Genomic DNA, 20,807 nt, shown 5'->3' on the forward strand with positions numbered 1-20,807 from the left:
TGTTGCTGCTGTTGCCCTGTCCCCCACTCACCCTTCCACTGTGTCTTGGCGGCTGGGTCAAGGGAGACCTCGTTCGGGCAGGGCCCCCAGCCCCTGCTATGGATGAAGATGGTTCCCGCATCCGCCGGCGGGTGTCTGTCCGCAAAAAGAACCGTCCTAGCCTGGAGATCCTTTTTGCCGCTCCCACCGTCGCCGAGCCCAAGCCGGGCGATGAAGAGGAAGAGGAGGAGGAAGATGAGGTGGAGGAGGAGATGGAGGTTGGGAGCCGGCGACGGAAAACTGTAGGAGTGCAACGCGTCAAGGTACAGCCCCATCGGCTCTCATATTACCCCGAGTTCCTCATCCCATTTCCCACCTTTGGGGTAGTGATACAAACCCAGGTCTCCTACTGCTCATTCCCACCGAAAGAGGTTGTGGGAGACCAGTTATAGAAGGCATGGAACTTGAAACTCCGAAATTTTGACAGCTTCCTTCTCAGGTGCAAACAATTGACCAGTTATCTACTAGTCTTCATGTGCTTACCTCAGTTTTGTTACCCTGTTAATTCTCACTTGTCAGGCATTGCCTTGTTATCCCCGTTTTTATATAGATAGGAATTTAGATCCCCGAGACATAAAACAAGCGGCATGACTGAGACGCAATGTTAGACTTCGAAGTCACTGTTGCTTCTGCTGTACAATAAAATCTCCCATTTATTGCAGATCAATTATGTGCTAGGTACTTTGTTAAGCTAGTTACATTAACTAGATTTTACAGCAGAAATCAGACCCCAAGAAGTTAAGAAACTACACTTCTCACTCCAAATCCTGTGTTTTTAAACACTGCGCTATATTGCTACCTCCAAGTTTACATCTCTTCTGTTTACTAGACCACCTTTATATCAGTATGTAGACTCTCCCTCTCAATTCCAAATTCCTAGGGACAATTTCCTTGGAGTGCCAGTAATAAAAGAATGGTTTTGTTACATGCAACCATGTAGATTGGAGTCAGGGAGGGGAGGGATAGTGCAGTATCAGAACTTCTAGTGAGATGACATCCCAATAGATGTCTACCAGTCTTGCTACCTACTACTTGAAAGATTTAGCATTGACTTTAGGATTAGGATCCCAGCATCATCATGCTTTAGGAGTGCAGTTTAGGCAAGTCACTTACCTTCTGTAGGCCTCCATTTCTTCATCTGTAAAATGGGGATGATAATATCTATTTCATATGATTTACATTTAGGTCTATGATTCATATGTGTCCATTTAATTAAAAGCCTGGTATAGCCCTAGGCTGAAACTTTTATTCTTAATAAAGCTAGAATTGACTATAAATATTTTTGTTTTTCTTCCAGAATAATGATAGTGAAGAGGACATGTTTGGTGACTATGATAGCTTTGCTGAAAATTCTTTTTTAGCTCAAGTTGATGACCTGGAACAAAAATATATGCACCTTTCTGAAAATAGAAAACATGATACAGACCTTGCCACTGAAGATCTTTGTTCAGAAAGCATCAAATATAACAAACTCAGCATTACAACTGTAGGTAGCTTTATTGAATTAAAAACACATGAGCACACAAAGAACCACAGCGGACATGAAGATGTCTCTGTTGAACCTGGAGCTGATCTTTTGTATGAATTGCCTTCCTCGCAGGTTTTATACTTTGAAAATTTGCAGAACTCTTCAGATGATTTGGGGGATCAGTCTACTAAAGAGAGGGATTGGAACTCATCCTCTCACAAGACTGTGAATGAGGAATTGCCCCATAATAGCATAGAGCAACCCCAGCAAATTGATGAATCCTCTTCTGAAGTCAAAACTAGTTCTGAAGCGAATAGGAGAAAAAGCCTTAAAGATCTTCTAAAAAGTACCATGACTGGAAATGCAAAGGCCCAAACACCAATATTTTCAAGGACTAAACAGCTCAAAGAGACCCTCCTCTCTGAAGAAATTAATGTTGCTAAGAAAACAATTGAGTCATCATCAGATGATCTTGGTCCTTTTTATTCATTACCCAGCAAAGTGAGAGATCTTTATGCTCAGTTCAGGGGAATTGAAAAACTATATGGTAATGCTTTTTGCTGAAATGAAAAAAATTTTGCCACCATTACCATAGTATTAGCGCAAATCAATAGAAAGCAGATCCTTCCATGGTCATATATCACGTCTTAAAAAGAGTATCAGTCCTCTCTCAACCTATCCTTATCCTGCTACTACTGAACCTTCCCTTTGTGGTCACAGTTCTCAAACCTGTTACCCCTGCTGTCTCCCTTTCCTCACCTCAAATAATTCCCAACCCATTCCAACTCTGAGTTTTGTGTGCTTACTTAAGACATAATGACTAGGGTGTCTAAATCCAATGATACCTTTGTTTTTACCTTTCCTGACTTCTCAGCTTACCTGACACAACTGTCCAGACTCTTTGAAACACTTCTTTATTTCTTGACATTCCACTCTTGGTTTTTTCCCTGATTGTGTAGCTGTTCCCTCAGTTTTCTTTCTTTCTTTTAAAGATTTTATTTATTTTTAGAGGGAGAGGGAAGGGAGGGAGAAAGAGAAGGAGAGAAACATCAGTGTGTGGTTGCTTCTCACATAACCCCTACTGGGGGCCTGACCTGCAACCCAGGCATGTGCCCTGACTGGGAATAGAATTGGCGACCCTTTGGTTCGCAGGCCGGCACTCAGTCCACTGAGCCACACCAGCCAAGGCAGTTCCTTAGTTTTCTTAGCTGGTGTTTCTTTGGCTGGGTCTTCTCTACTAAAACTTAGTTGTTGAAATTCCTTTAACTACTGAGACATCTTGAGTGAAAGAAGTCAATATTATTAATACCACTGATTAAAACTATACACCTTTAAGACAACTGAAGTTAAGACTTAAGTGAAAAGAATATTAAAAACAATATGTAATGTTTTTTCAAAACTCCTGGATTCTTGCCTATATTTCAAAAGTGTGTCATTTTAGACACACAGTACAATTTCTGCAATTCTGTAAGATCAGCCTATCAACCAATCACTTCACAAGAATTTCTGAAACTCCTACGTTAGTTATCTTGAGAACCATATGAAAACATGGGTTCTCGGCTCAGGGAGGAGAAAATTAGGTTGGAGAAGTAGGGCTACAGAAGACAAAGTCTAATATGAGACTACAGGAGTCTAATTCTAAATTGTGAGGTTTGTAGTGTAAGAGCTAATGGTGTGTACGGCTGTAGGAAAGGTACGGCTGTTACCTTTCTTCCCTTTGCTTTTCTCCTAGCACCTTGTTCTTTGTTTAACCTGTATTTCTGCCAGAATGAGCACCCTGAGGACAGGGTTCTATCTAATTCATCTTTTTCTTATGTAAATGCCTAGTACACTGGTAGGTTCTCAACTGCTGGGGGTTGTCCGCCTACTTATGAATTGTGGCCCTGTCAGTTAAAAAGTTTAACACACTGAGCCTTAGTTTCTGATCTATTAGAAAGGGATGATGATGATGATAAAAATAATAATAGTTGTTCAAATTCTGTGTCAAGGACATGCCAAGTTAGATTTTGGTAATGGCTACAGTAATTAGTAGCTTTGAAGTATGAACTTTGGTAAATAACTTTTTAAATCTCTTTTTACTTGTAAATTTAGCTTAATGACATGACCAATTTAAAACAATTATGTGTGCTAGAGTGGTTCTCAAAGTGCAGTTCTTGGACCCCAGCATGAGCATCACTTGGAAACGTGTTGAAATGTGCATTCTTAGGCCCCAGCCCAGACCTACTGAATCAGAACCTCTGGAAGTGGGACTGGCAAACTGCTTTAACAAGCCCTCCAGGGCATTCTTATGGGCCAGGTATTTGAGAACCCCTGAGCTAAAGAGCCTCAACTTCATACAGAACAGGGCAAAAGTAGGTTTACAGTTGCAATACAAATAACAATAATAATGTAAAACCTCTGTTTTGCATACTCGCAACTATAAACCTACTCTTGCCCACCCCTGTAGTGTGGTGATTTTTTTGTCATAGGATAACATGCTTAATGTGTTTTATATAAATTCTGAGAACTAAGTTACCTTATTTTGCCATGTATAATGTGCTCCCGTGTATAATGCGCACACATGTTTTTGGTCCAAATTTTCAAGAAAAAAATCTTTCACTTAATTTTTTTATTTATATTTAGAAACAAAACTAATTATTGTATTCCAGGGTATTATTTTGCATATGGAAATCATTTTTGCTTTCTAGAGTTACACTGTTAGTGCATAAGCATAAATAAGAGAATTAAAAATATATAGATGTGGAATTAGTACTACCCATGTATGATATACACTCTTATTTTTCCCTCAAAAATTTGGGCAAAAAAGTGCACATTATCCACAGCAAAATTCAGTAATTTACTTATTTAATGTTTGAAGATACATAATACTCCTAATATTTGTTATTTTGGTCATTTTATAATTTAAAAATCTAAGTTGTATGAAATGTAGATATGGTCAAGTTGTATTTTCACACAAACATCTGCAGTTTGATAACTAAAGGGTGATACCAATCTAAAGTATTTTTTAATATTTATTAAATTTAAGTACTTAAGGATTTTTGAAAATTTTTACCTTTTTTTGAAATATTTAAAGTAAAAACCAGTACATTGTCATTTGCAAATATTTTAGAATCATCGAAAATGCACAATAAATTAGTGACTTGTAACTGTCATATATGTATAACTTTTTAATACCTTTGTGATATATCCTCTTAATCTTTTTTCAAATTTAAGTTTTTGGGAAAATGCAACACATTAAAGCCCAACTTTTCTATGCATGTATTGTTTAATAATATCTGTACATTATCAGGTTCATACTACCCAACACATTTATATTTCGCTTTTTTTCACTTACCTGTATATTGAGCATATATAAATCAATCTAATGTATTCCCTCAGTTTCAAGCTGCAAAGAATTACATCATATAATTGTGTAAAAATTCATTTACCCTTTATCCCCCGATGGCTTTTTGTTATATGTAAATAGTGCCATGGTGAACATTCTTGACATAATCTTTATATACCCTTTTATTTCCATGGGTGTAGAGTTCTAGAAATATTACTAGTAATACTACTAGATCAAAAACAATGTGCAGTTTTACTTTTTAAAATTTTTATTTATTTTTAGAGAAGGGGAGGGAGGGAGAAAGGAATAGAAACATCGATGCAAGAAACATTAATAGGTTGCCTCTCATAGGTGCCCAACTGGGTACTGAATCTGCAACCCAGGCACATGCCCTGGCTGGAAATCAAACCCATGACCCTTTGCTTTGTGGGACAATGCCCAATGAACTGAGCCACATCAGTCAGGGCATGTGTGGTTTTATTTTTGATAACTGCTAAATTGCTTTCCAAAAAGATTGTAGCAGTTTATGCTCTCATAAACCACACACAAGAATGCCTGTTTGTCTCCACTTTGGTCAGCTAGATTTTGTATTAGTGGGCCTTTTGGTGGGGGGGTAGTTATTTGGATTTTGTTTATTTTGCTAACCCACTAGGTAACAATTAAGGATCTTTTCATCTATTTATTATTTGTGTTTCTCACTACAATGAAATGTCTTGAAATATCTTTTCCCATTTTTCTAGTGATAAAATACTGGTGCACAGTTTGAAGACTTATGATGATCCACATTGTCAAATTATCATACAGAGTACAATGGTTATACTAGTTTTCACACCATGTTTTGGATCTGATGTGATGCTTTTCATGAATTCCACCTTGCTAAATTATGGAAACCCTAGATGTGCCTATTAATAATCTGTCTTTTAAGGATTAAATTGTCAGTTTAAAATGATATTCAGGCCTTTCAAAGTTCAGCTCCTCACAAGAATTAAATAGTCTTTAGTTTGCACAAACCTCACAATTTTTTTTTTCTTCTCCCCTGGTTCTCTAAATGGTGTTTGGTTGAATGAGGAAGGGAAGCTTACACAGTCTCCTTGCAGAACGTAAGAGGAAAGCCTCAGAATTCTCACAGATCAGGTACTATCCTATAGCTAGCTCCTCTGAGGTCCCAGATGATGCCTACTGTCCTGCAGGCACTGCCCTGCTGGGATTTTAGACTTAAATTTGCAGCTGGTGAGTAGGAGAGCTAGTTGTCCATCCCACTGACCAGGACTGAATTACAATCAGACTCTCACTGGCAATGCACATTAACACACTGGGGATTTTTGACATATAACATTGATGTATAATTACATTTATCATTATGGAGAACATTGCTACACAAGGTGGGATTTGGTTTTTCCTTCTTAGAAAATTTTCTAAGATTGAGTCTATTAAAGGAAAATAATGCTTCCCCCCCCAACCCCCCACAGAATGGCAACATACTTGCTTAACATTGAATTCCGTGCGAGAAAGAAAAAATTTAATATATTCCTTGCCAACAAGTGGTGGAAAAACCCTCGTGGCTGAGATTTTAATGCTGCAAGAACTGCTTTGCCGGCAGAAAGATGTTTTAATGATCCTACCATATGTGGCAATTGTCCAAGAAAAGGTGATTTTTTTTTTAACAAGTGGTATTTGCTAATGCTATTTTGACACTAAGATATAAAAACTAGCATAAATGTAATTTTATTGACTGAAAAGAGATTTAATGATGGAGAAATAATATTTTTAGAATGTGTTAAAAGCAGTATTGCGTGCTTAACTAAAAATCTTTTCTGATCTAAACTGGTGGATTAAACTCTTATAAATGTTTTATCGATATTTAGCTTGCTTTCAATTATTTTATTAAATAAATGAGTTATTCTGATTTTTTGAAATCAGAAAAGACAGTTGAAATTTTTCTCATTAATTAAGCAGTTTAACAGTTGTGTTCATTTTGCAAAGATCACATCAATTGTGACATTTCTTTTTTTTAAGATATGGAACACGTCACAGATTTGCATGTCATCCTTGCCCAGGGGCCATGCTGTCTGTAACGTTCCAATTTTACTGTGCTACCAAAGTGAGCACTCATTGTGACATTTCTTGGATGTTTATGTCTTACCTGTGACCTTGTTCCTATTGATTGACATTAAACACAGTGTTGTAGATTTTTTTAAATCCCTGTGAGCACTTTAAAGTTCTCATTTATCTGTTTTGTTTATTTTAAATATTCTAGGTTTCAGCTTTGTCTAGCTTTGGTATAGAACTGGGTTTCTTTGTTGAAGAATACGCCGGAAGCAAAGGAAAATTTCCTCCAATTAAAAGAAGGGAAAAGAAATCACTATATATTGCCACTATTGAAAAAGGACATGGTCTGATCAACTCCTTGATTGAAACTGGAAGGATTAGCAGCCTGGGTCTGGTTGTTGTAGATGAGGTGGGTTCCTGCTTTCGTAACTTAACTTTTATTATACTGACAGTTATTATGTGGATCTGCTTAGTACCTCTATGAGAATAATTTATTTTAACATATAAACAATACAGATAAAAAACTTTACATGCTTAATAATCTTAAATTCAGTTTTGTGTCAAGTGTTTCTTTAAGAGCGAATATATGTGTGTATATGTTCAATTTTATAATAGTACTTATGAATTCCAGATGTGTCAAGATGTTGCTCCCAAACCTCACTAACTTAAAATATCAGTGAAATAATGCATATATACTTTAGTTGCTATATCCAAAATGCTTGAGTAATAAAGCAAAGATTATTTCATACAAACATATACATGTTTTATATAGGCATTATATGCAGATTCACTATTTTCCCTTTTCTAAAAACTCTCAAGTTGCACATGATTGCGGAAGGAAGCCGTGGGGCTGTATTGGAAATGACCCTAGCAAAAATCCTCTACACTAGCAGTAAGTATTTTTTTTCAAATGTGGTCACTAATTGATTTATGATCAAGAGATCTATAAAAGTCTTATTTCTATCACTAACTAGATTATGTAACCTAGAGTAAGATAGTTAAGCTTTCTGCCTTAGATTTTGATTTTTAAGGTAAGCTTATAAATTTTTGTTGGAAGAATAGATGAATAAAGATAATTGTGAAGTTAAATGAAATTAACATTGGAGGATGTCCCTGTCATCATCCTTCACTTACTAGCTCTGTGTGCTTATGCAAGTAACTCAACCTTTCTGTTTCTTCATCTCTCAAACAGGGGTAATAATGGTACTGACATGATGAGATTGTTGTGAGGATTATATGAGTTAGCACATGCACAGCATTTGGCAATGACTAGCACGCAGCACTCAGTAAGGGTTTGCTGCTGCCACTACCACCAGTGTTGTCTTACCAATAATGCAGTATAGTACATTCAAGCAGTCAGTTGTTGCTATTCTGCAACATCAGATAGTCTTTAAATGTACATGAAGTATTTACTGTAAATGTCTTCTATACTATTTAATGATGTGCAGTACAAATACCTTAGCTCCTATATGAAAAAAATTAACTATAAAGTTCAAATCTTTAGAATTTTTTTAAATTTAATAGCAATGCTATTTAGACATACTGTAGCACTTTATAATCATTCAAAGAATATTGAGCATATGCCAGGCACTATTTTAAGTGCTAGGGATACAGCAGTAAATAAAACTAAGTCCCTGTCTTCATCAAACATATTTTAGTGGAAGGGAAACACAATAAGCAGATAATCAAGAAAACATATGGTGTGTCAAAAGGTCACAAGTTCTATGGGAAAATATAAAGCAGAGAATGAGAGGAGAATGATCACCTACTTGTCAGATCTAGTGACCACTTCTCTCAATTTTCTTTTCAGCATTTGACCGTTTATCTCTCTTTTTTCCTTTGGATGCTGCCACATCATTTTCTCTTGCTGTTTCTGCTATTTCTATGTAAGAGGGATCATGTGTTAGCATGGTAAAGTAGTATAGCATAATGGCTGAGAACAGACTCTGGCACTTGATTCACATTCTGGCTTACTTTAAAAAAAAATTATATTGTATTGATTATGCTATTATAGTTGTCCCAGTTTTCCCCTTTAGCCAACCCCTACACCCAGCACCCTCCACTCCCTCAAGCAATCCCCACACCATCGTTCATGTCCATGGGTCATGTGTATAGGTTCTTTGGCTACTACATGTCCTATACTGTACTTTACATCCACATAGCTATTCTGTAGCTACCTATTTGTACTTCTTAATCCCCTCACCTCTGCACCTATTCCCTATGCCTTCCTCCCATCTGGCAACTATCACAATGCTATCTGTATCCATGATTCTGTTTCTGTTCCTCCTGTTTGCTTAGTTTGTTTTTTATATTCCATTGTTAATAGATATGTATTTATTGCCATTTTATTGTTTGTACTTTTGGTCTTCTTTTTCTTAAATGAGTCCCTTTAACATTTCTTGTAACAGTGGTTTGGTGATGATGAACTTCTTTGGTTTTTTCTTGTCTGGAGAGCTCTTTATCTGCCCTTTGATTCTAAATGGTATCTTTGCTGGGTGGAAAAATCTTGGCTCTAGATCCCTGTGTTTGTTTCTATGTACTAAGTAGAGCTGCTATGACTCCCTGTCTTGATAACGTGCTCTTATGCATTAGGTGTCCTGTGGAGTCCAGAGGCACAGCCTCCCCTATCACCCAAGCTGAATACTCGAGGTGTGCCCTTTGTATGGGCTGAGTATAGCCTTCTCTTGTATTCGAGCCTTGATTGCTGGTGGCAGGTCAATAGGAGGGATTTACCCAGGTCAGTTAGCCACAAGGATTAGCTGTGACCACAGACCACCAACCTCTGCCCTCAGTGGAGGATCAGCTGTGCAGGGGCAGGGTGGTGGTATTCCAACATGATCTGTAGCTGTCCACTGGGTACGTAGGCTCTGGATTTCCTGGCTAGTGCAGGCCAAAGTCTCTCGTCACCTGTGTTCTTCCCAATGCCACCCTACATGAGCTATAAAACAAGCTAGGATGGCTGCTACTTGTGCTGGGCTTGGAGATTCCAAGGCAAAGCCAAGCTGTGAATCTAGGTCGGTTGCTGCTAGTGCTGGGTCTGGGGCCACTTAGCAAGACAGATATGGGCTGGGAGCTCACTGAGAACAGCTGTTGCTTCTTTGAGAGGATTTAGGAAGTTGTGAAGCATGAGCCAAGACCAGCAATTCACATAGAAACGTCACTGTTAACAGCTTGGGTGGGCACCTAAGTTGGGTGGTAGAGATTCTCAGGGGATCTCCAGCACGGGGCAAACAGTGTTAGCCAGGTTGATGGAGTCTCAGATGTGGCACTTCCCTGCTGACTCTGTGGATCTGTGGAAGGAGGGTTCAGAAAAGGGGCAATGGCCTCTGCCATTTTCTGCCTCTGGGAGAAAGTTGTCCACCAGTTCTCTCCTTGATGCCAGACACTTCAGTTCCTCCCCATTTGCCAATGGTGCCTTTCAAGCTGCCACCCTGGTGCTAGAGCCAGAGGGAGTGAGTCTGAGTAAGTCTGTATGTGGGTTCTCTAAGAGGAACTGCTTGAGATTCCCACAGCTTCTTCCACCAACTCAATCCCTACTGGTTTTTGCAGCCAGGAGTTATGGGGACTTATCTCCCTGGCACTGGAACCCTGAGCTGGGGGGCCTGGAGTGGGGCTAGGATTCCTTGCTCCTAAGATATCCCTCCCAAATTTTTTATCCACCACACGTGGATGTGGGATCAGCCTGTTCCATGTCTTTGCCCCTCCTGCTATTCTGGATGGATGTAGTTTCTTGAATTCCATAGTTGTCAGCCTTCCGTTCAACTTGATTTCTAACAGTTCTGAGTGATGGTTGTTCTGTAGTTTAGTTGTAATTTTGATGTTGTGAGAGGAGGCGATCCGTGTTTACCTATGCTGCCATCTTGACCGGAAGTATCAAATTCTGGCTCGCTTTTAATTACATATGTGACCTTGGACAAGTTATAGTAATTGTGCCTGTTTCCTTATGCCTCAAAAATAGGTGATAGTTATATAACCTTCTTACTGAATTGCTGTAAAGATGGCATGAGTTAATCTTTGTAAAGCATCTAGCATAGTACCTGCACATAATGGGCATGTGTTTGCTATTGATATATATTTATCTTTCTATCACCAGTGCTTTAACTTACACTTAATAGATATTTAAATGAAATGAATCTCTTTAGTGTTCTTTCGTGTTCTCCTTTGTGACACATCATTCTAAGCATGTTCATTATATACATTAGTGTTACCACAGATTCATCTTAAGGCTCTTGTTTCCTACTTTATACAGTTTCTGCTAATTTTCATCCCAACTCATGACTTTAAGTGCTGTGTGCTGATGGCTCCTGATATGTATTTCCAACTTATGGCTCTCTTCTGAGTAGTATCATCTGTCAGCTGGACACTTCTACTTGACTAGCCTGTGAACAGCTCAGATTCACCATGTCCAAGTCTAACTCATTTCCTTCAAGCCCATTCTTCAGTCTGAATTCCCTAACCAATACTTGTCAGCCAGCCAGGCAAGCCAGAATCTTAACCATCTTCACTCTTACACATTCTGTCAGGAATCAAATCCTATCTGATCTACCTCATAAATATATGTTTAAGTTCTCTCTCTCCTGTCCTTATTCACTACTAAATCTTTAGTTCCTTACCTCATCCTTTCTTACCTAGATTACCACAGAAAGCTCTTCCATCTGCCTTCAGTCCTGATCACTGCCCTCTCCCCATCTTCTCTAGTGCAAACCCATTAGTCTATTTTACTATTTACAGTCCTTTCATAGCTTCCCTTTGTTTCTGCATAAATCCCAAATTTCTTGGCATAGCCTTTCTTTTTTTTAATCCTCACCTGAGTGTATATATATATATATATTTTTTTCTTATTGATTTTAGAGATGGGGGGAGAGAGCAAGAAACATCGGTGTGAGAAAGAAACATCGATTGGTTGCCTCTCCTATGCACCCCTACTGGGGATCAAACCTGCAACCTAGGTATGTGCCCTGACTGGGAATTGAACACGCAACCTTTTGGTGTAAGAGATGACACTCCAACCAACTGAGCAACCTGGCCAGGGCAACATATCCTTTCTTGATTTGGCAGCATGCTCACCGCTTTAGTTTCATAGTCCATCCTTATGGAGTAGGAAGGGGCAACACATATTTCTCTTTCAGATAATATCTTGCATGATAAAATTCAAGGCAAAACACAGCAGCAATGAAGAAGCATTTGCTAAGAAGGCTCCTTTGTTTTTTTGATTCAATAGCTGGTCTGTGGAAAGCAGCAATTTTATAATGCCCAGGAAGAAAGTCATGCAGCTTCATGAGTTTCACTCCACCTTTATTTTAAAATAAAGAAAAGTTAACCTGATAGCAAGATTGTAAAAGTACTTTTCATGTGGCAAGAGTTCAGGACACATTCAGCCCTGCATCCTACACTGCACGTCTGAATACATGTATAGTCAAACCTGTGGAACCTGTCATAACTCTTCATAACGATGCTCCAGATAGTCAGCAACCAGCATATTTATACTCATTGTTGTTTAGAGGTCCTAATAAAGATGTTTGCCAAGTTTGATATTTTATAAAATTCTTAATAGTAACATTTAGAAAATGTGGAAAATTTCATTCTTTAATTGCCAGATTAATATTCTGATAACATATTTATTTTTCTTACCTCCTTCCTCCCCTTTTCCAAATAACTCAGGAAAAATTTACAACACAGAACGGTTGCTAAAATTACTATTATGGTATACTAAATAACAAATTTTCTAAATACTTTGGGTTTTTTTTTAGAAACAACTCAAATTATTGGTATGAGTGCAACATTGAACAATGTTGAAGACCTGCAAGAATTCCTTCAAGCAGAATATTACACCAGTCAGTTCAGACCAGTATGTACCTGAGGTTTGCATTGTATTGATTTGTTATGTATCATCTTACTTAGAAAAAAAAGTAGCAAATCTACCATATAAAAATATTCTATAGAATAGTGAAGGGCCATAATTTCACTCACTATGGCTATATGCTAGGAAGAATTTATAGAGAATGTAAACTCTGTGGGGCTAGGGTTCTTGGCTTGGGTCACAACTGTAACTGTAGCAGTTGGAACAGTGGCTGGCCTAATTAGTCAATAAATAAATATCTGTTGAATGAAATTTCCAGGCCCATTCTATTTGTCCACTTGGTATTCTCTAAGGTAAAAGTTTTCATTCAATTAAAATTTGGTGATTTATGTTTTGAATTATTACTATATTAAAAAAGTTACCATAAAAATATTTATGCTTGGTGGCTATAATGCTTTTAAAATAAGTTTAGACTTCACATGAATTTAAATTTAAATTCCCTAATAATAGTATTTCCAAAAAACTTGAAGGAAATAAATAAATGTGTCTGTCTGCTGTGCTAGTGTGCATCTTCTGTCTCTGAATGGTTTTTCAGAAAATAATTTTTAAGAACCACAAAATTTTAATTTGAAAGTTGATGTTTTTACACGTGAGTCACATATGAAAATTTTAAGAGTATCTTATGACCTTAATTGTCAAATTAGATGCTATTCTTTTGAAAATGCAATGAGCTATAAGTACAAACTTTTTTGTCTACAAATACTTAAAAATAATATGGTAATAGCTGGAATTAAAACTGATAACTATAGAATGGAAAGTTTTAGATCTTCAGGAATAACACAAATAAATCAATAACAGATAAAGAGTATGAACATTTAACTTATTTGTACTTATTGTGAAAAAGAAAATGTGTGGTTTCTGTTTAGGTAAGTAGCTCTCCGATTGGAAATTACATTATAAAGATTTTAGTCCCTACTTTTATTTAAGGGGAAAAAGAGACTTTAAAAAAGAAAACATGGTTAAAGAAAATACGTTTAAGTTAGAGCATCTTTTACATATTAGAAAAGCTAAAATTTTTCTATAGGTATATCTTTTTTATGACACATTTTACAAAATGTATAACTCTGGAAATAGGAATTTGTTGTGTTATTAATTGCAAATGTCCCTTTAACTCAAGGTTAAATTAAAAGAATATATGAAAATAAATGATGCAATATATGAGATTGACAGCAAAGCTGAGAATGGCATGACTTTTTCACGTCTCCTTAATTATAAGGTAACGTTTATAACCCTTGAACTCAAAGTTCCCAGACATTGTACCCTGGTGGCCTGGGGTGCCAGAGAAGATTTACATGGGTATCACAGAATATTTTAGATTTCTGAGAGAAACCTCTGATGCTTGAAATCTGTTGGAGAACATACAAACCTTGGTTCAAGGTAGTTACTTTCTTTTTCAACATCAGATCATACTACATTCCTATCATATCACATCTTAGTGAAGTTGGGTTTTTGTTTTTGGTTTTTTTCTTTTTGAAGTTCCCATAAGCAAAACCATGTGAAAATTAATATGGGACAGGAAATGAAGGTAGCTACATGTAATCTAATTCCAAGGTTCCAAAGACTGTAGTGCCCAACTGTGTACACATCCCATTAGTGGGCTGTTGAGGTTATTTAAGAATGATATAACCATATTTTTTATTCAACTGATGTATATTATTTATGCAGATATCTGCTAAGTTGCAAGGAAATACATACTTGTTAGGTTGTTTAGACCTAACTCCCCAGTGAATAAAACTGTAAGATAATTCTTTTGGCCTTGGGGTTCCATGAAACAAGATTAGAAACCTCTCCATTAAATGTTCATTTATTTATCAATAAGAGAAAAGAAACATTAGTGGGCTTTTTAACTCAAATACTGCTGTACGAAAGTGTTAATATCTACTATGTTAATGTTCTATGACATATGAAGGATATTAATAAGGGGAGAAAGGGATTTTAGAACAGTTTTAGAACTGTATGAATTCTAATTCATAATTAATTTTCAGAAAGTCAAAGGAAGTAAGGAGGTTTTAAATAACCTTACATCTTTCATGTTCTTTGAGTTTCTTGTGTCTGCTTGATAAATATATTTTATTTCTGAAAATGTCTTGTAGTATGATTGAATCTATGTTTTTTAAAACTAGTACAGCTATTCAAGGTATATCTTATTTATGCAGTCTTAACTATTATTAGGATCAATCTGTGTTTCTCTCTGAGGACTATTTTGTACTGCTTTGGTGAAGATAGGCGTGCCGTGGAGCCATTTAATAGTATTACCATTTTCACTTCTGTAATTAAAAACTAAATATACCTAACAAAATCTTAATAACCTAAGAGAAAAGTGAGATTTAGCATGTTGATGTGTAATATAGGTTTCATTTTTTCTTTTAAATGATCAAATTTACTAAATCAGAAATTCAAATTTATGGATGATTTACTTACTTTTCAGAGCACACTGGTAAAATGACAGGCTTTTATGATTGCTAACCTTGTTGCTACATCTCGTTATGCAGTATTCTGATACCCTGAAAAAGATGGATCCTGATCACTTGGTAGCATTGGTGACAGAAGTTATTCCCAATTATTCCTGCTTAGTTTTTTGTCCCACTAAGAAGAACTGTGAAAATGTAGCAGAAATGATATGCAAATTTTTAAGCAAGTATGTTAATCTTCTAAAAATACTCTGTTTTATTTTTGTCATAATATACATGCTCTGTATTGTGTTTATTCAACAAGCACTAATTACTTCTTACAGAACATTATGTTGTTATATATACTAGATTTAAAATGCCTTGACCTTGAATAAAGTTTAATTATGAAATAACCAGAGAAAAATTCTAAGACTACATGGAAGAGAATGCTAATACGAGTGTAGTAGCTTAGATCAATGATTCTCAGCCTTGGCTGCACAGTGAATCAGGGGCTTTTAAGAATGCCAGCACCCAAGTAGCATCCCAGACAAATCACAATCTCTGAGTGGGGGACCCAGGCATCACTCTGTGAAACTCCCCAGGCAAGTCCAACTTGCAGCCAAGGTCAGCCACTGGCTTAGATGGTCAAAGGACAGATCATTGTAATCACTACTGGGATAAATCATATCTTTAGCTTAATTTTCTCTTTAATTAAATGCTGTTGCCTTTGTTTTCTTAGTAAGTTCACACTTAAGCTGTATGGATATTTGTTTTGTTTTGTTTTTAAATTAAGACTTATTTGTATTGTTGGCTTTTTTATTTTCAAATACATTTGTTTCTGCCATCCCCCCACCACCTTCCCCTGCCCCCTCCTCCCTCCCTCCCTTAATCCTTCCCCTTTGCTTTTGTCCATGAGACCTTGCTACACTAGTTCCCTGACCCTCCCATTCCCTTCCTTTTCCCCAGTCCCCCGCTCCCTCCATCCCTCTTGTCTCTGTTCGTTTCTTTTCCTTTCAGTGTTGCTGGTCTTACTTTCCTTGCATCTTTGTATTGTTGGTTAGGTTCCGCTTATAGGTGAGATCATATGGTATTTGTCTTTTGCCCCCTGGCTTATTTCGCTTAGCATAATTCTCTCCAGTTCCATCCATGCTGTTGCGAAGTTTAGTAGTTCTATTTTCTTTCTGCTGCATAGTATTCCATTGTGTAAATGTACCATCATTTTTTCATCCAATCATCTACTGATGGGCATTTAGGTTGTTTCCAACACTTGGCTATTGTAAATTGTGCTGCTATGAACATTGGGGTGCATAGGTTCTTTTGAATTGGCCTTTTGGGATTCCTAGAGTATAGTCCCAGCAGGGGAATTGCTGGATCAAAAGGCAGTTCCATTTTCAGCTTTTTGAAGAAATTCCACACTGCTTTCCACAAGGGCTGCACCAGTCTGCATTCCCACCAACAGTGCACTAGGGTTCCCTTTTCTCCACAGCCTCGCCAGCACCTGTTGTTTGTTGATCTGTTTATGATGGCCATTCTGACTGGTATGAGGTGGTACCTCATGGTGGTTTTGATCTGCATTTCTCTGATGGCTAGTGATGCTGAGCATCCTTTCAAATATCTCTGGGCCCTCTGTATCTCCTCCTTGGAAAAGCGTCTGCCCAGGTCCTTTGCCCATTTCTTGATTGGATCGTTTATCTTCTTGGAGTGGAGTCCAGTGAGCTCTTTATGTATCTTGGAGATCAAACCTCTATCTGATGTATCACTAGCAAATATATTTTCCCATAGGGTTGGCTCCCTTTTCATTTTTCTGATGTTTTCTTTTGCCGTGCAGAAGCTTCTTATTTTGATGAGGTCCCACTTGTTTATTCTTTCCTTTATGTCCCTTGCTTTAGGAGACATATCAGTGAAAAAATTGCCACGTGGGATATCAGAGTTTCCTGCCAATGTTCTCCTCTAGGACTTTTATGGTGTTGCGACTTATATTTAAGTCTTTTATCCATCTTGAGTTTATTTTTGTGTATGGTGTAGGCTGATGATCCAGTTTCAATTTTTTGCATGTAGCTGTCCAGCTCTCCCAACACCATTTGTTAAAGGGGCTATTATTGCTCCATTTTGTGCTGCTGCGCCCGTTGTCAAATATTAGATGCCCATATAGACCTGGGCTTATTTCTGGGCTTTCTATTCTGTTCCACTGGTCTATGGGTCTGTTCTTGTGCCAGTACCAGATTGTTTGAGTATAGTGGCTTTGTAATATAGTTTGATATCCGGTATTGTGATCCCTCCTTCTTTGTTCTTTCTCAAAATTGCTGCGGCTATTCGGGGTCATTTATGGTTCCATATAAATTTTTGAAATGTCTATTCTATTTCTGTGAAATATGTCATTGGTATCTTAATAGGGATTGCATTCAATCTATAAATTTAAGCTGTATGGATATTTGAATCGAATTTCCTAAAAGATTAAGAAATGTATTGGTTTGTAATTTTATGGTATTTTAATATTGGCTCTGTTATACTCACAGAGATAAGTATAATGTGATTTTATTTTCATTTATTATTGTTGACACTATTACAGATGTCCCCCCATTTTCTCTCCTTTACCCACCTCCACCCAGCCCCTCCCCCCCACTTTCAATCACATTGTTATCTGTGTGTCCATGGGCTTTGCATATATGCATATATGTTCTTTGGCTAATCTCTTCAGTCCTCCCCATCTCCCTCCCTCTGAGATCTGTCAGAGTGCTTCATGCAGCCATGCCTCTGGTTTTATTTTGTTTGTCAGTTTATTTTGTTCATTAGATTCCACATATGAGTGAGATCATATGGTATTTGTCTTACTCTGACTGGCTTATTTCACTTAGCATAATGTACTCCAAGTCAATCCATGCTGTTGCAAAGGGTAGGAAGTCTTTCTTTTTTATAACCACATAGTATTCTATTGTGTAAATGTACCACATCTTTTTTATCCACTCATCCACTGATGGGCACTTGGGCTATTTCCAGACCTTGGCTCTTGTAAATAATGCTGCTATGAACATAGGGGTGCATATATTCTTTCTGATTGGTGTTTCAGGATTCTTTGTATATGGTGTGATGTTAAATATGAACAGTTGTTTTTTGCACCTATTTGTCCCATGTGTGATTTAATCATTTTTGCAGACTACTTTTTGGTCCTTTAGCCAGTGCTATAGCGCTATTCATAGACCATTACTCTGGATTCTAATCTAGTCATCCTCTACCTCCCCTCCCAATCCAACTGTCATGGATTGCTCTAAAATCAAGTTAAATTTATTGAATAGTACACACAAAAAAGAGTTTCTCATTTTGTAACTGATAGTGTGATTTTACAATGATGTTGATTATAAAAGCCTAGGAAAATTAAAATTATCTTTGCAGTATTCTCAGTAAATTGCTCATTGTCTTAGAATAAGGTAATCTATAGCACTTGCTAAGTAACATAGAAATTTAAAGTCTAACAATAAACTGGGAGACATGAAGTTTATAAGTTATACCCTTGACTTGTTTTACTTTTTGATGATAATGGTTTATTTGGGTCTTAAATGTTTATATTTAATATTAAATCATTTAAAAATTTGCCTCTCCAGAATCCTTAATTAGTGAATTAAAGCACACCTGATACTTTCTTAAAAAGATAGGAGTTTACACTTTCTTTCCAAAGGAAAATTTCCTCTAAGCTATATTTTTTTATATTATTTGCTGTGTTTGTAAGCTGAATGTCCTGAGTATAGTTTAGCCCCTTTTGTGTGGCTATTGACTAAAATGTCATATTGAGAGAATACTTTTTTATATTATCCTGTAATTTAGATGTAGATGAAGTGAAATCTAGGGCTAAATGGATTCTTATCTCAGTACTGGCTTTAAAACGTGATTTCTTGGGACTCCTGTTTTTATCTTAATTATTTGCCTCCTTATCATAAATTTTCTGGGAAGTAGGTTCAGTAAACCCCCTGCCCTTCCAGGCAATAGAATATGGCCGTATGTCTATTTAAGTGCCAAGACTGAAGCAGATTATTCCCAAGTGATTGTCTCAGGCTCAAGGACTATTAACGTTTTTGTAGCTGTTTCTCACTTTGACTTTTAGTCAAGAATGTCTCACCCTGGTCAGTGTGGTTTAGTTGGTTGAACCACACTGACTTGCAAAACAAGAGGTCACTGGTTTGATTCCCAGTCAGGGCACATGCCTGAGTTCTGGGTTTGGTCCTGGTCAGATGGAAAAGAGAGGCAACCAGTTGATGTCTCTCTCTCATGTCAGTGTTTCTCTTCCTCTTTTTCTCCCTCCCTTCCTCTCTCTAAAAATAAATAAATAAAATATTTTTTTAAAGAAAGAATGTCTTTTATTTTTAAATATTTTTTTATTTTTCAATTACTATTGATGTACAATATTATACTAGTTTCAGATGCACAACCCAGTGATTAGATATTTATACAATTTGAAAAGTGATCACCTCAATAAAATTAGTGTTCACTGGATGCTATACATAGTTATTACAATATTATTAACTATATTCCCTATGTTGTACTTTACATCCCTGTGACTATTCTATAATTATCAATTTGAACTTCTTAATCACTTTACCTTTTTCACCCAGACCCCCCTCCCATCTGTCAACCATTAAAATGTTCTCTGTTTCTGGTCTGCATGGTCATTATTTTATTTTTTAGAATCTACATTTAAGTAAAATCTAAAGAATGTCTTCTAAACACTATTTTCTGACAACTTCCAAAGCTCTGGTCATACTACTTTCCCTAAAAAGAAAATCTCCCGAAAAATGATACTTCAGTGCTTCTTAGCATAGAATTCAGACCAAGATCTGACTCAACTTACTTTTCCATCCTATTTCTTCTACTCTTCATCCAAACTAAACTACTTCTCTTTTTTGTTTATGCCTGAACTTCCCATTATCAAGCCGCAGATCATGCTCTACCCTCTGCCAAGAATGCACTCCCCTGCCTCTTCATTGCCACCTCTCTAATACCTGTTCTTCAAGACCCAGCTCAGATCTTAAGATCTCCCACAACCATTCTTTATACAACTATATCTTATTTGGTCAGTTGTAAACAAGCCCTTCTCTAAAATTATACTCTGATTATCTGTATTCTCATTACTTTTAAGACTTAATTCCTTGAGAAGTGTTCATCCTATACATCCGTTTCAGGACCTTGCACACTGGCTGGAAAATAGCAAGTCTTTTCTCCCCTGCTAAGCTGTTACTCCTAATTCTTGCACTGACAACTCTTGACCACTTCCTTCCCAATTCTTCATTGTTCTTTTTTTGTCTCTTTGTTCCCATTTCTCAATTTCTTATGAAATTACTGGAGTTCTTCAGTGAACACCAGCCAGAGCTCTCTATTCTTTCCATAAAGCAGACCAAAACAACACCAAGCTGTGTGTATTATATTTATGTCTTGGACAATCTGTGTTTGCTACCAGTATTTAGAAGTTGCTTTACAGTCAATTGATAGTTCTATGTAGTCTACTTTACTTTCTCTCTTTTCTTAATTGAAGTCAAAGTAACAGGTGTTTCTAGATATAGAGACATTGTAGGATATTGAAGTTTCTAGAATGCTTGTGTCCAGATAGTATTTTACATATACTACTAATGATTTAATAATATGTTTTCATCTTAAGAAAATTTATGATTAAAACAAAATAAATCATCT

General features: G+C 36.8%; 1 protein-coding gene and 1 pseudogene across 2 annotated transcripts in view; one reads left to right on the forward strand and one right to left on the reverse strand.

Annotated features, from left to right (window-relative positions):
• The first annotated feature begins 81 nt into the window (after positions 1-81).
• Positions 82-20,807, forward strand: part of HELQ (helicase, POLQ like) — a 46,325-nt gene continuing 25,599 nt past the window's right edge. The window contains exons 1-8 of one of the 2 annotated variants that reach the window (XM_054591800.1): positions 82-302; positions 1,337-2,054; positions 6,302-6,480; positions 7,090-7,290; positions 7,701-7,773; positions 12,632-12,729; positions 13,859-13,957; positions 15,234-15,379. In XM_054591800.1, the coding sequence (XP_054447775.1) occupies positions 99-302; positions 1,337-2,054; positions 6,302-6,480; positions 7,090-7,290; positions 7,701-7,773; positions 12,632-12,729; positions 13,859-13,957; positions 15,234-15,379 (1,718 nt within the window). In that variant the 5' untranslated portion in view covers positions 82-98. Of the gene's footprint in view, positions 303-1,336; positions 2,055-6,301; positions 6,481-7,089; positions 7,291-7,700; positions 7,774-12,631; positions 12,743-13,858; positions 13,958-15,233; positions 15,380-20,807 lie in introns of those variants that run through there. The other variant, XM_054591801.1, reaches the window with a different exon arrangement.
• Positions 6,845-6,941, reverse strand: LOC129085457 (uncharacterized; annotated as a pseudogene).

Source organism: Pteronotus mesoamericanus, unplaced genomic scaffold, assembly GCF_021234165.1.
Source record: "Pteronotus mesoamericanus isolate MK-2021 breed Mesoamerican mustached bat unplaced genomic scaffold, CSHL_Meso_final scaffold_232, whole genome shotgun sequence".
Classification (NCBI taxonomy): Eukaryota; Metazoa; Chordata; class Mammalia; order Chiroptera; family Mormoopidae; genus Pteronotus; species Pteronotus mesoamericanus.